At 45.2% G+C, this 15,034-nt stretch overlaps 1 protein-coding gene across 3 annotated transcripts in view; it reads right to left on the bottom strand.

Moving 5' to 3' along the window:
* Positions 1 to 2,651: 2,651 nt before the first annotated feature.
* Positions 2,652 to 15,034, bottom strand: part of FGF12 (fibroblast growth factor 12) — a 232,700-nt gene continuing 220,317 nt past the window's right edge. For all 3 annotated transcript variants that reach the window (XM_074912219.1, XM_074912220.1, XM_074912218.1), the window contains 2 exons: positions 11,426 to 11,624; positions 2,652 to 3,080 (listed from right to left, as the gene is read on the bottom strand). In XM_074912219.1, coding sequence (XP_074768320.1) covers positions 2,962 to 3,080; positions 11,426 to 11,624 — 318 coding nt within the window. In that variant the 3' untranslated portion in view covers positions 2,652 to 2,961. The remainder of the gene's footprint in view (positions 3,081 to 11,425; positions 11,625 to 15,034) is intronic.

The following is a 15,034-nucleotide window of genomic DNA, read 5'->3' as shown; positions in this document are numbered from 1 at the left end:
CTCTTGCAATGCTTTGGCCGAAGAAAATTACCAAGGTAAAAGCCCAGTGTGGGAAGTAGTGATAAGTGACATACAGTGGAAAAGTAAATACATGGCAGGACTGGATCTGCTGCTGCCCATGACCTGGGGCCTTAAGCAAGGGATGTCCTGCACACAGGGTCACAGAAATTTTTGGTCTTTCATACTGGATCTGCTCTAGCTATCAGTGACCCTGGCAAGTTGCCCATGGCTGGGGCCAGAAGAGGCTTGTGGTACCAAGGTGTGCCGTGGATGATCTCTTCTCCAGTAGGTGCTGGATTTCCCTCCAGGAGAGCAGCTGAGAAGGCTGTGGCTCAGTACCTAAACCATGGCCTGGGTGTTTGGCGGCTTGGTTAGTTCAGAGACCTGCTAGCTCAACATGTTAGCCTTGAGGCTCTATTTCTTTGAATGTTCATCTCTCCCACCCCTTAATTTGGGGTGCTTTCTAGTTTGTGAGGGAGCTGAAATGAAGGGAATGGGTTGTATCAGATGGGGCTGGGGGTGTGCTCCCAAGCTGAACATGTATTAGTGACCTTGCCGCAGTATTGTGGGGCTGTGGGCTCTGAGGAAGGCAGGAGTAAGTCACCTTGACACGAATGGCAGCCCTAGATAAACCTCGTTGATGCTTACTGTTGGCATGGAAGCCCTGGGACCCTCTGTGTCCCTACAGCAGGGCAGGGCTGCCCGTAGGTGCAGCATTAGGCGGCAGAGCCATGATAAGAGGCCCTTTTATTTCAAGGTTTCAGCTTTTCAAAACACAAAAGGACATGCTTGAAATTCATTCCTTCATGCTGATCCTGGGAGTCTTCCATAACCTTGAAATTTGGCTCTCTCCTTAGCTTTCCCCGCTTGCTCTGTGCTGGCAGGGAGCTGCTCAGAGCCCTGCCGCGCACCGGCGTCGCCACGTGCCGCGGGGCTGGAGGTGCCCGGGTCAGCAGTCACTTTGCAGGGAGCATCACGCCAGCCCAGACACTCCCTGTCTCCTGCAGTCACAGCAGCTTCGCAGCGTGTAGCCGCCAGCCAGCTAAGCCATTGGCTGTGATAGCAATGAAGAATTAAGGTGGTATTTGGTATTTCATGTATACCCGTAATTTATGAATGACACAAGATTTATGAGTAGCCCACCTGGCTCATAACAGATTTAGGCTGTTTCCCCTCATATAAAGAGCTGTTTTGACCAGTTTTTTTCTCTCTCCAGGCCCTTGGGATTTGCTTATTCATTTTGCTCTTCATCTCTCATGGGTGCTGTAACAGCCTGAGCAGCAAAAACTTCACAGGCACCTCAGCCAGGGCAGTGCCTGCTTTTCTAACAGCAATATCACTCCTGCCTGCAGGCCCTGGTTGTCAAAAGAGGTCAGAGGCCAAAGTAAGTGTGTGTGAGCAAAGAAAGGGCATCTGCCTGTACCATCCTGTTTCAGTACCACCCACAGGACCAAGGGTGTGTGGTCCATGACTGACCTCCAAACTACAAGGAAAGAAAGCAACAGACAGGAAGATTTGTATCCCCATGAATGCCCTAGTTGCTGCAGGTGGGCTCAATGCTGAGCATCCCTCACCCCATCGCCCTATTCCTTGCCTTTCCCCATCTGTGAACTCATTACCTCTGACGCGCTTCTCCAACATCTGCAGCCCCAGCACTCACGAGACACGTACCCACAGCCATACCCAGGTTGCTGCAGAATCTCAGGGATTCTCATCCCATAACAGGTTTGGTGGTGGCTTTGGATTAGAGGGGTTTGTGGTCTTGGCTTTGAACGTATGTAAAACAGTATGTGTGTGGAGCTTTAACATTTAGGGAGAGCCCGGCTGCTAGAAGGAAAGGGCAGCATCTCTTCACCCTGGCACAGCTGGACACGCACAACCACCCACAGTCCCCTGGAGCTGCCCCCTCCTGTGCACACCCCACCCACTCCCTCCCCACACCCCTCTTCCTGTTGCTGAAATCCCTGCCACCCCCTCACATAGCACATGCCTCGTTTCCATCTGACAGCAAGGATTTCAGTAGTGTTTCTTGCTCTGTTTTGTATTTTAAAGCAAGCAGCCATCCCTCTTTCCCTTTATCTTCTAACTTTCCCCTAATAAATATGATCACTTCATCCTGCGAGACCTGAAAACCCATTTCCAAAATTCCCCTGCCAACTAATACAGTAAAACAAGCCTGTAAATATAAATAATTATGATTAAAAAGGCATAAAATGCCAGACTTGGGTCAAACATACTCACACAGTGACACCAGCAACAAATAACTACACAGTGTTTGAATGTAGATGGAAAAAGCTGAATACAGAGTAGCTAGTTTGTCGCCCGTAACTGTCAGACTCCTAATTCGGACAGGCCATATTTTATTGATAGCAGAGCAAACACAGTCATAATCCGTCCCTACCTTTCCTGCTTTGTGAAAAAATCCCATCCATCCCCGGGGAAGCAGGGATGGAAAAAACAGTGGTGTGAACGTGAGGTGAAAGTATAAGACAGAAAGCACAGTCCCAGGCTGCATTTCCCACGTGTTTCTCGCACATCATATGCTAAGTTCAATTTTCCAAAAGCTTTGTTTTATTTTTAAAGGTAACATCTTTATTATTATTATTATTATATTTATTAGTTGTTATTATTATTATTATGCAGAGATGAGATTTTGTTTTCCCCCTTTGATCAACAGAGCAAACAGTTTGCTTTTGAAAATGTTAATGGAGTCCTGATTTAAAACATTTTTTTCTTCGCTTTTTTTTTTTGTTGTTTTTGTTTTTTAAAACGTTGCAATAGGCAGGATCTGGGATTCGATTTCCTCGTCCTACACAAAGAAAGATTCTGGAGTTCAGACTCCTAGCCACTACCGGTAGGTCCTGCCTTGCTCAGCTGTTGTCGTCTCAGTGTGGTTTCTCCAGGTGGGGTGGGTAGGTGGGTGGGAGGGGAGGAGTTGGAAGAAGGGAGGGTATTTGTCAGCTATGTCGAGTCTTGGTTAACAACTTTGCCTCCATTCATGGTTGGTGTCCCTGAACTTTTTCTTGAGCGTCCTTGTTTTTCTCCAATTTCATGCAGCGATGGCTCTCTGTACATGCACACTGCAAACAGAAAAGACACCCATTAAGTCACAGACATTAGTAACCATAATTAATTATTTCTTTGTATATGAGGCTGAAATTACAGCCCCAATACAAACACACACACAAACCTCAGTGACCCAGCAGCATATCCTGTTACCAAGCATGATGTTACCTGCCCTTGTTGCCAGTCAGATCCTCCTTCTGTCTCCGGATTCTTCCAAAGGCACAGAGAGAAACAGGGGATTTCTCACAGATAAGTCTTTCTAGGTTTTATGTTTTTACTGTTTTTTCATGTTATATTCATATATGTAAAATAAACATTCTAGTTCACAGCACCATATATTGTCTCAAGATGCTGATTATCATGTAGTAATAGGTCCAAGAATTACCAGGTCTCCATCCCTTAACCTCCAACAAGAAGTCCTTGAAAGTCTTGAATCAAAACTACACTTGCACCTGAGCCACCCAAGCCCTATCGGTGTCGTGCTTTGGATCTGGAAGTGGTGACTCAAGCCCTTGGCTCCTTTGGCCAAGAGCTGAGGTCTGCTCTCAGCACTTCTTATTTTTTCCCCTGTAAATCAAGACAGCCAGCCAAGGCCAAAGCTGTGAGCAGACACAATGGGGATGAGTTCAGTGTCAGCAAGCCAGGAGCCATCCCAGCTCTGCATGGTCACCTGGCAGCACCTGATGACAGGGTGGATGGAGGGTACCTTCTCTCCAGACCCTGGCTAAGCAATGTGTGTCCTATAAAAATCTTCTTGCTGGAGCCTAGACAGCCTGAGAAGGCAATGTCTGCCCAAGGCATGGCACATTCTCATGTCCCGTGCAGCATAAAGCATCTATCCAACTCACCATGTGGACTAAGTCCTCATGGCTGTCCTTGTGCTGTGTGAGGTGTGCCAGAGCAGGGGCACATGCTCAGCGTCTCCCACCACAGGGAGCATCTCTGATGAGCTCATTGCAAATGTGGTGGCATGCAGATGTGATTGAAATAGTGAGGCATCTCAAGGGCAGGCACACTGGAGTTGCGAAATTAAGGTAGGTCCAGACTGCAAATGTCATGCCTGGATCTTTGCAAAAATTACAACAGAAAGAAATGGTTGTGTACTGCTTCATTTTGTAAAGCTGTCACGTCACAAACAACAGCACGGAGCTCAAACACACGGGAGAGAGCCCATCAGGTTTTGGTTCCGGGTAATCAACAAGAACAAAATTTCAAAAATTATCGGAAGAAATTAAAAAAATAGCCCATGTATAAAAAGGCGATGTAAGGACTTGTATTTATAACCTCCCCTGATTTGCAAATAAATCCTGGCAATTAGAGGCAGGCTGCAAATGACATTACTGCTCTGCATTTTACTCCTAGCTAGATAAACAGTTGTAGCAGTGTGCAACAATACAGGACAGAGATAAAATGCAGTCAACTGTGTATTAATAGGAGGGATATTACATTGAATATATGAACAGTGAAAAAATATTACTTTTCCCATAGAGCATTTTTCATGCAAGGTTTTCAAAGCAGTTTAAATGCACACACTAGCTGGGCCTCCCAGCATGGCTGCAAGACAGACACTGCTCTGTAAACTGTTATTGCTACTGGAGCCATTTTTTAATGAAAATGAGAAAAAAGAGAAAATGAATGACTTGTCCCATGGGTCTGGGCCAGGATGAGCAATGCCAGGAGTGCCCGTCATCTGCCCAGGCTATCGATGCTGTCTGCATGCTGCAAAGAAAGCGTGTAGCACAGCAGCAACAGAAGGAAAAGGGCTCTCACATCCCCCTTCAGTTGCTGCGCTGCCCCTCATACCTTGGTGTCACTCAGCAACTTGGTGAATTTGCCTGTTGTGGCAAAGTACCTAACAAAATCTTAAAGAACAGTATCAAAATGTTAACAACTGAGGAAAACCTCTGCATTTGTGGTTTCTTAGCCTGAGCTGCATACACCTTTTGATGACTGAGGATGCACATCACTTCTGTGACTGACATTCTCTGACATGCTGTTTGCCCAGCAGGGTTGGGTATTTGTGCCAGCATTGCCCCAGTGCCCCTGACATTCCATACACAAAGTTCTGCCTCAAGTGAAGTATTGTCTTCACCCTGACCTCTCTGGTCCCAAGCTGGAGCTGAAGGGCCTGCCATGAGCTTCTCCCCCAGGCAGCTGCATGTACTAAGCTCATCTCACCCATATCTGTCCCCAGTAGCCCTTCAGGCTGGGCCAGATGCTTAACCACAAGGGCTGAGCCTCAGCAAAGCCTGCAGCAGCAGCACCACAGAATGTTGCCTTTCCTCAGCTCCCTGCCTCTCACCACAGCCTTTGGGCAAAATTGTAGAGCTGCTAACAAGACCCACGAAGTAATGAGTATAAATCAGGCCACAGAAGTAAACACCACTTGTAGCTAAAAATGAAGGAAACCCTGTACACATAGCAAACAAATAAGGCAGGAATTGTAAGTTTATCTTCCAGTTTAGTGCACGATACAAGTACTGACATGGGGCATGGCTGGAGGTGCCTCACAGTGTGCTTTTCAGGCAGAGCTGTCAAAGCCTCTGTACTGGACTGGCTGTACCAACAGACCATGCCAGAAATTCTGGCAGCATAGGACGAGCATATTTTTGGTATTTAGCTATAACTACAGTTATCAGTGCATGTGGTATTTATAGGGCATCATGCACATGCTAGTGCCTGGATATTTTCCTACACAAGAGGCTTGTGCCTGTGTGCTGAGCTATGGCCACTGCCCAGTGGCGGCTGCAAACCCTTGTGCACACACACACACACACGTGTATGCACACAGCTGCACACGCATGGGATTTTTAAGGACAATGCGACATGTTGTGCAACACAGGCTCTTGGATTGCTGTTTGTTACTCCTTGTACTGAGGAAGCTTGAGTGTGACTCACGCAGAGATGTTAAGTCAGGGACGGGGGGTGGGGGGCGGGGGGGGGTGGGTGTTTGCAAATGGATTGTTGTGAGTGTCCAGATCTACCGAGCTTTAAAGTACGTCTTTGTGGTTCAGGACTAGTGGCACTCACTGACAGGTCTGTCAGGGGTTCCTGTGCATGTGTGAAAACACGCTGCCCCTGTCACCTCCATCAAGGTAAACTAGCAGCAGTGTGACAGTCTGCATGGCCAGATGCTTGGGAGGTCTGCTGGTGCACACAGCACAAGGCAGCTTTGGAAGGATGAGCAATTTGGCTCAAACAAGAGTCCCCTCCCTGCTTTGCCTTGCTTCTCCCACCCACCCACACCCACACACCAAGCCAAATACAGCCCTTAATGTCTGGAAATCAAGCTAATGCTTTGGAGCTTCAATCAGACAATCAGCTCCCATGTCCCACATTCTAATCAACACATCCATATTCACACTTTAATTGGAAAGTGCCCTTAGCCTGATCTGCTGAAGAGCCACAGGCGTAAAAGGGGGTGAGCAGCAGTGGAGCTGTGCCTGTCTGGTTCTTGTGGCTTTTGATTCCTTTCTTCCCTGATAACCAACAGTGCTTGCCATTCACATGCACAAGGGAACAATTTTGCACAAAGAAACAACTCGCAAATTAGGCAGGAAGGGGACTGGGAATACAAGCAAGGGGGAAGGGGGCGGCAGGGAGCATCCTTCCTGAAGGCAACTGCATGGAGGAGGCTGCCTGTCACCCAGGAACAGCTCAATCTCTCGTCTATGTGCTGGCACAGGATCCCAGCCTCATTTCTGCTTCTCAGGCATGGCACTGGTACACCACCCACATAGTGAAACCGAAATTACCCTGTGCTGCTTCCCTGGATGTCAGGGACTGCCGGAGTTTGGAAAGCATGCACCATTTTGTGTCCCGATCCTACTATTTCTCACTTGGCATCGTTGGAAGTTAAGGAGGTTCAGGGGATGCAACAAATTCCATTTCCTTTCTCTGGAATACGAGGAAAAGCTTATTAAAGGACCTTCAGTGTACCCCATCCACCCAGCTTCACTCCTGGCTTTCCCTGCCCCAGACCCTAGCGAGTTAGGAGGAACCAAATTTTTTCAAGTTGCCATTCAGCAGGTAGGCAGGTCGTTAGCCCTGCAGGATCACCACATGTCCTGACAGCAGCCGGGACCAGTGTCTGGGCAGGGCTGGGCACACATCCTCTTGCAGGTAGCCCAGGAGATGTGCGCTTTCCCATGACGGATGCCACAGCTCTGGGTGTCAGTATCTGCAGTAGCGGCTGCATTAGCTAATGCTTCGGTGGAGAGAATTAATTGTCTAAGCAGCAGCTAGGAGCAGGAAGGAGCAAGTGATTACGCACCCTTGTTTTCTGCCTCTTAATTACTGTGTTCTAAACCCAGTCCCAGCTGATGCATTTCAGAGGCATTTGAGCTTGCTGTCTATCTGGCGGCTAAATGTGCAAGATGCTGCCAGATGGAAATCAGTTTGTTCAGGTAAGAAACAAAGCACAGGATGACAAAAAGCAAAACAAAAGCATGGTTAAAATACACTGCATTTGCCATCTACTAAGATGATTAGGAGTCTGACAGATGAACAAGTGAGTTAGTGTGGAACAGAAAACATACCAAAGCCTGCCCACTTGAAAGACAGACTCAAAAGAGGAGCTGTGTTAACAAAGACTGATCAAGAGTGTGGGGCTTTGTTGTTTTATTTTAAAGAACAATTTTTAGGACGTTTTATGAATCAAGGTTCACAAAACATGCTTTGGTTCACAAAAAATGCTCTGAAGCATTTTCACTAGGCCTACCACATACATCTTCCTACAACAGTGTCCTGTACTTCTTTGCAACACCCGAGGACTCTGCTTTAACAAAACTGTGATGTTGCATCCCTGGAAAAACACACTGGGAAAGATCTGGCTTCTGTTTCTTGCACAAGGATATTCATCAGTGATAATAAATGGATCAGACTAGTCATTAACAGGTCACCTTCATATCTGAGATGGGTTCATGTCATGAGGGCTGAAGCACCATGATTGGGAGTTAGGCTCCATCTGCTGACTCAGATGAAGAAAGAAGTGTCTTCTGCTTTCTGTGGCAAGATTTGCCACCCCAAAATTCATTCTCGTTTGGGTCAGGTGAGAGATGAAATGCAGCTCTTTTGGGAGAGCAATCTGGAAATGATGTCTTCACAGAGAGGAAACATAAATAACAGCGCATCCACAATAAGCACCTGATAAAATTCTCACTTAAGTGACTGGAAAAGTCTCCCATTGTTTGAGATGGGTTTGGATATTTAAAAGAAGAAGAGGCATTGTGGACAGTAATGTTTGTCCAGTATTAATCACTACAGACACTTAAAGAGACTGAAATTGCTTTAAAAGATTGCTTGGTGTCCAAGTAACAATTATACGCAAGCTAATTTCTTGTGCAGTCTGGTTCAATCTATATGTCTGCACTTTAAGGGCTCATTTAACTCGAATGATCAGTGATCAGAAATAAAAATACCAAAAGAAATGTGTTGTGTATGTGTGCTTTTAACCAATACTGGCACCACACAGTACATTAACTGCTGCCTGCCAGGCTGTTTGCCTTGGCTTTGCCTGTGTACAGATGGGAAAGGAACTTAACGTTTCCCCTGTTGTTACTTAATAAGTTTTCTGTGCTTTCATATTGATTAAGCTTAATGTTACTTCCAAAAACAAACAAGTCCTACCTACACTAAACCAAAACCCCCCTCCTACCAACCAAACCCCAAACGGTTTCCAGGTGGTATCTAGTGACTTTTGCACAGAACACCTCCAGCATCCTGACAATCAAAGCTGTAGCTGCTAAAAGCCATAGATAACACACATAGATACACAGATACCACTGTGTGTGTATATATATATATATGCACATGTACACATATGTAGTCCTCAGAAATTGTCTGGGAGGATATTTCATATTTATTTATTAGTTTACTGCCTATTTGCAACTTCAAGGAGAGGATGTCTTAATTGAGAAAGCAGTATGAAGCAACAGGAGTGAAATGAGCTCCGGGAGCAATCTGGGGTTTTTTGTATTTCCTTTCCCTGCAAACGCTTTCTTCTCTTAAGATGCTGCATAATTTTTCTGCACATGGCAAACAACTGGAAAGTTTCATGTCAGAGATAATTGCCACTGAAGTGGTGGGTAAAGCGATTCCTAGCTATGTATGTAACACCTCTCCTTCCCAGGGAACCAGCTTTCTCCTTGCATAATTACTGTGTCAGCCATCATGCGGCGGGGCTAATGCTGGTGGTGGTACCCGAGCAAAAGGGAAACTGGGTGCGTTCCTGCAGACCGAAGCTGCAAAGTACTGGCTGGAATAAGCAGCAAAGCCCACGCTGGTGCATGCCACAGCATTTAACAGAAGGGACATGCAAATATAGCAGGGGAGTGCTCTGAATACCTCCTTAGAGTCAAAGAGCTGTTAAAACAGGGTAGGAATTGCCCCTTTTCTGTAACATCTCTGCTTGTAAGCTCTGCTTGTGGAGGCTTTGATGGATGCAGCACAGAGAAGTCACGTGGAGCCGAGCGCGTTTTACTCCATCCCTCCCCACAAGCCTCTGCTACCTACAATGAATCTTAGGCTTGGGAACAGAGTCCTCCGTCTGGAGTCACAGTCCCAGACAGCTGAATGCTTTGGGAATCTGACACGTGCCTCGGCCTGGGAGACTGCCAGCTCTTTGATGCAGCAGCGCTCACAGAGCCTGACTGCAAAGCATGTGGAGGAGGGAAGGGGTGGAGGAGCCCTTAATTTGGCTGCCAACTTCCAAAGCGCTCACTCGTTGGAGAGGTTATGTGACAGCTGTGATTGAAGCAAGCGTGGGAGGATGCAACTGCAGGAAAGGGAAGCTCTGGGGCTGGGCTGGGTTTCTCAAAATGAAAGTCAGAGCGGCATTTGCTTGCAGTGAGAACTCATGGGTCAGGCACTTCTATTAAGACAAGGCTTTCCATAAGAAGAGCCACAGGAATAGCCTAGTTTAATGCATGCAGAATACAACTATTGAGCCATTCAGCAGATGACATACATGTTACGTCAAAAAAGAAGCCTGGATTCAAAGGAACCCACTGATCAGTGCTAACACTCAGCCAGGCAGCAAAGAAATACCAGAAGGAGCTGGAAACCCAGCTGTGAAAGCTAGCACTTGCAAGACTCTCTTCCCAAGGCAGGGGAGGAGGAGACAGAAGAAAATCTGGTGACCAACTCTATGTCTGAAGCAGGCCCTGTTCCTTAGCAAAACTCAATGAGGGCTTGGGGCACCAATCCTACTAATGCTTCAGAAAAGCTGTTGAAAACAAGCACAGAATAAGAGGCTCCAGGTGGTTCTCTGCTCTTCCAACATCTCCATCTCCTATGCAAAGGCCACAGATACTCTGGGAATGCTGAATTAAATTTCTCTCATTGTGCTTTGCTTCAGTGTTCCAACAGATGATTTCAGCCTGCCTTCCTGAACTGGCCTTTCATTCACACATGCACACTCACGTGCCCCTGCACCTCAGCTGGGAAGCTGTTAAAACAGCTGCTAGTGCATGGACTTAGCTGTGGCTGCTCCAAGATGCGGTCAGAAAGGCGTACCTAGGCTTGGAGATCAAAAAGTAGTTCTTTCTCCAAGCAACAGAAAAAAAGAGAGATCCCCTTGTTTCCACGATCAAGTCAGTCCCTTTTAAGTATTAGGCTCATCACTACATCTCTCCATTTACCAGGGGCCAGCCCATTAAAAGCAAAATGCCTTGGCATGAGCCTGTGGCACGCTTCAGTAGTGTACAGTCAGCAGCAGAAGGGCAAGACTTTCACTGAAGCCTCACGCTGATGAAGATATATGGCGTGACAGCATCTCATCTAACTTTGGATATTTATAAGGTTTCTCTACCCTGCAGTGACTAACTAGGATGGCTTTACATATGAGAAAAAACAGATTTAAGTCATCTTAGGGTAGACATATAAAGTACGTCCACAGCTGTGCCATTTCTCTTCTGTTACTATAAACAGAGTGTCAAAGTCTAAAATCAGGTGACATAAATTCTATCTCTACTGATGCTACCTACAGGGACTGGAAACCCACTGAAAGATGCTGGAAAAATCCTCACAGAGAACCCAATGTTATGGTCACTGCTAGATCAGATTCCTTTTGAACTGCTGGCTGCTTGAGGGCTGCTTTCCTTTCCCAATAACTTTTCATGTTGCTGGGCTTTTAAATTCATCCTTTAGCACCCAAAGCTGAGAAACACCTTTGGGACAATGTACAAAGTTTACTACATGGGAAGGAAAGCAGAAGAAATGCTGACAGTGCAGCCCAGCACCTTTCTGAAATGTTACATATATTGTCCTGCTTTCTAGTCTTGCAGTCCAACACCCCCATCCAGGAAGCCCCAAACCCCTGCCCATACCCCCACTGATGGAGAGCCAGCAGATTCCATACCTTCAATGGGTTTGGGTACAAAATGTGATGAGGGTTTGGTTTTTTTCACTCGGTTTCCCTTCATAATTTGACCTTCTTTATTGAGTCCCAGGAACCACGCTCGTCCAGATTCTTGCTGCCGGTACAGCGTGGAAGAATAAATAACGTAGTAGTTTTCAAAGACAGATTCCTTGAATTTGCACTCTGGTGTGAAAACATCCTGCAGTGAGAAAGAGAGAGCAGAAAAAGCAATGGAAGGAATTAATCACTGATCTCCTAAATTAGGCATCACTGAGTGATACATGACGGTCACGCATTGCAGTTAGTTTAACAATAGAAAACAACAGGCATCAGCAATACCAGCTCCCAGCAATAACACACATCTAGAAAACCCCCCACTGAAAGGGAAGGCTCTCCTTCCCCCGCAGAGCTGTGGTTTGTAAAACAGCCTATAGTGAACAGGCATAAAAAATGTGCAGGAAAAGTCAGGAATTTGCCAGGATTTAGACTGAAATACTAAGCAAAATAAAAAAAAAAACGAGAGCCGAGAAGCAGAGAGACAGCCTTGCTGCTCATCTGCTGCTCCCAGTGCCTTCCCCTGGCTTTGGTCTTACACCTTCCCTGTGATAGGCAAGAAATGTGCAATGGTTGTTGTCTAAAATACTGAGGATTCTTCAAATTCTTATGGGCAAGGGCAGTTTATCAGGGGCATTTAAGTAGATCTGGAGAAACAGGAGTACAAAGATAAGTAAACTATTTATTTTCAGAAGTGATGGGAGGAAATGGTGGCACAAAGCCTGGAAATCTTTCAATAAAGAGAAAGAAGTAATTTTAAAGATTCTGACATAAACGTTTCTTCAAGTACTGAGAACTGGTCCCAACCTGCCCAGGAACAGAGGATACATGGGTCTGTCCAAAACAACCCCCTAGCCTGTGCCAGCTCTGCCTTTGATGCTTGGACTGGCTTTGCATAAAGTCTCAAGGAGTAAACTGCATTCACCTATGGACCAAAACTCGTGATGTCACAGTAACTTTTCAAGATTTTAACCACAGGAAAATATTAAACCTAATTTAAAAAAGCTGGCTGGTCAGGGGACTCTGTGTCAGTGGGCTCCCAAACCTTCACTGAACCCGATGTAGTTCTCCCACAGGGTTCCTTAAAACTGTAACATTCATGCAAAAAAAGCTCAAGCAACAATGAATATGCAATTTCTGAATAAAAACTGTTTTAACAACAAAATCCCTTCTTGTAAGGCCCAGACAAGGTAACTCAGAGCCCTGTGACTGAAGGCAGGTGCTGCTATAGGTGAGCAATGCTCTTTCCCAAGCCCTTGCCACTCAGAAGTCTTTGGGAGCTTCTCCAACCTTGCTAATGGAAACCCCATGACCAACATCTGAGCAAAGCATCTGGAGTAATGCCACATACTTACTGCAGACCTCATTTCAGAGTGAACTTTTTGAACATTCAGCAACACTCAGGTACGTGTTCCCAAGTGTTTTGGGGGTTATATAAAGTGTTGCTGGTCTGACAATAAATCCAGCGTGCAAGAGACCTACGGAGCCAGGCAGGCTTGAAGCCACAGAAGATAAAGCAGAGCAGAAAGCGTGGAGCTGTGTTGCACATGTGAAGCTTGCATCAATCATTAGTGCCACACAGATAAAAAAAAAGTCAGCCCAACAGGTCATTTTGCCCTATCTGAGGGAGACTTCCTTGTTGGAGAAATAAATATTTTAAGAAGAGAATGAAACAAGTTAAGAGAGATCTAGATGACTTAGAGCACTATAAAACAGTGTTTGAAGTAGCTTCCCAAAAGATCAGTGCCTAAGCGCTCCTTAAGTCTGCTCTTTAGCTCCAGGCTTTGCCTTGCCTTGGAAGAAGCAGCTCACCCAGGAGCTGGGCAGTTTGCACTGGCTGCCTGCAACCGGCTGGCTCGGGGGCTCTCCTGGGCATCAGGCCCAGCCAGGCAGCAAGCCCCACAATGGAGAGCATCTCTAACACCAAATTGGACAACTCAATCCCCTTCCCCATGCCTTTGTTATCCCATCAATAAAAACTAATCAAGAAAATTCCCTTTAGGGGGACTGAAAAGTTGGTAGGCTGTGAAGGATAGTTACTGACTTGACCAAAATATGGAATTAATTGTGCATGCAGTATTTGGATTTTCAACATCTGTTTTAATTTCAGCATGGAACAAAGACTCTTTTTTATTTTCAATGAAGAAGAAATATAAAAGCTAATGCATTTGAAAGTGGTGTTTCGAAAAGAAAAAAATTATAGACTTTATCGAAAATCAAGTTTTCAGATAAACAAATTACCACAGTGTAGTATTTTACAACATGCAGCAGTAGTTCATAGAAGCAAATGCCATGTTGTATATCCACTTGCACCAGTAAAGCAGCAAAATTATAATATTTTAAAGCAAATATATTTAAAGACATCCTAATGAAGATTTAAGAAATATTAAGAAAAAATAGTGATTTCCTTTAATGTTTAAGCTCTCCCACAAGCAAAGAAAGCCGTCCCATTGTTTTTTGAGTTGGCTGGTTGATTCCTCATCCCCCACAATTCAGTTGAAATAGCACTTCAGGACACTAACCACGGCAACACCACCAAGAAACATCCCAGCTCTGTCCATTTGGCAGTTTAGTAAAACCCACAAGATTTGACAGCTAAGTTCTAGTTAAATAATGCCATTTTTATTCATCATTATTATCCTTCTTACGTATATCACCTCATCAGCAACAGCTAGTGTCCCACTGTGACATGTAGGGATAAACACACTCTGAGATGCAATTCATCCTACCACCTAATTGACATGCCACAGGGTCTCCACAGGTTAGAGCACCAGAAATCTTTGGTGTGGGCACTACCACATGCAAACATGACTCAATGAGCAAGAGAACGGAGAAGGAAAAAACAGCTGACCAGAAAGGAGATGGGACAGATGATCAGGCCAGACCTCTGGGGCGTGCAAGCTTATTTTGTTTGTTTTTTAAGATGAATTCAGTGCTGATGAAATGTGCTAGATGGGCAGACCTGGAGTCCAGTACTTTCTCTTCATCCCACAGAACCAGCAAAGAGATCCTCAGGCTGCATCCCCCATATGCTTCTGACAGGACGTAAGGACAGGTCAGGGAGCACCCACTTCACTCCCTCACTTGGTGCAGGGACCAAGTCATAAACTTGGCTCACTCCGAAAACCCACCAGTTGTCCTCATTAAAGAGTATGCTTGTGATTTGGAGAAAAAAAAGGAAATTTGTCTGGTTTTATCTTCATGTGAAATACGTGCCTTTGACTAAATTATTTTTGCATACAAAGTAAATAAATACATTTATTTGCTTACTATTTGAAGATTGAGAGCCTGAGGTATTTTGTTAAATGTCTACAGATACTACTGAAAGCAGTTTGAAAAACCAGATATTTTTTTAATCGTTAAACGAAAAACCTGCATGAAATATTTGTAAAAGAAATGTTAGTAATTTACATTCAAAATTATGAGCATCTGCCTTCAACTTGTTTTCTGTATTTCAATCCAATTCCATGAACAAAAGGCAATTCCAGTATGAAAAGTAATTTTATTTGCTTTGAAAAACAAACATAGGTCTGGTTTGTGCTAACTCTAGTTTTA

Source organism: Athene noctua, chromosome 8 (genome assembly GCF_965140245.1).
Source record: "Athene noctua chromosome 8, bAthNoc1.hap1.1, whole genome shotgun sequence".
NCBI lineage: Eukaryota > Metazoa > Chordata > Aves > Strigiformes > Strigidae > Athene > Athene noctua.
The sequence above is the reverse complement of the archived record's forward strand: the minus strand, read 5'-3'. Positions and strand labels throughout refer to the sequence as shown.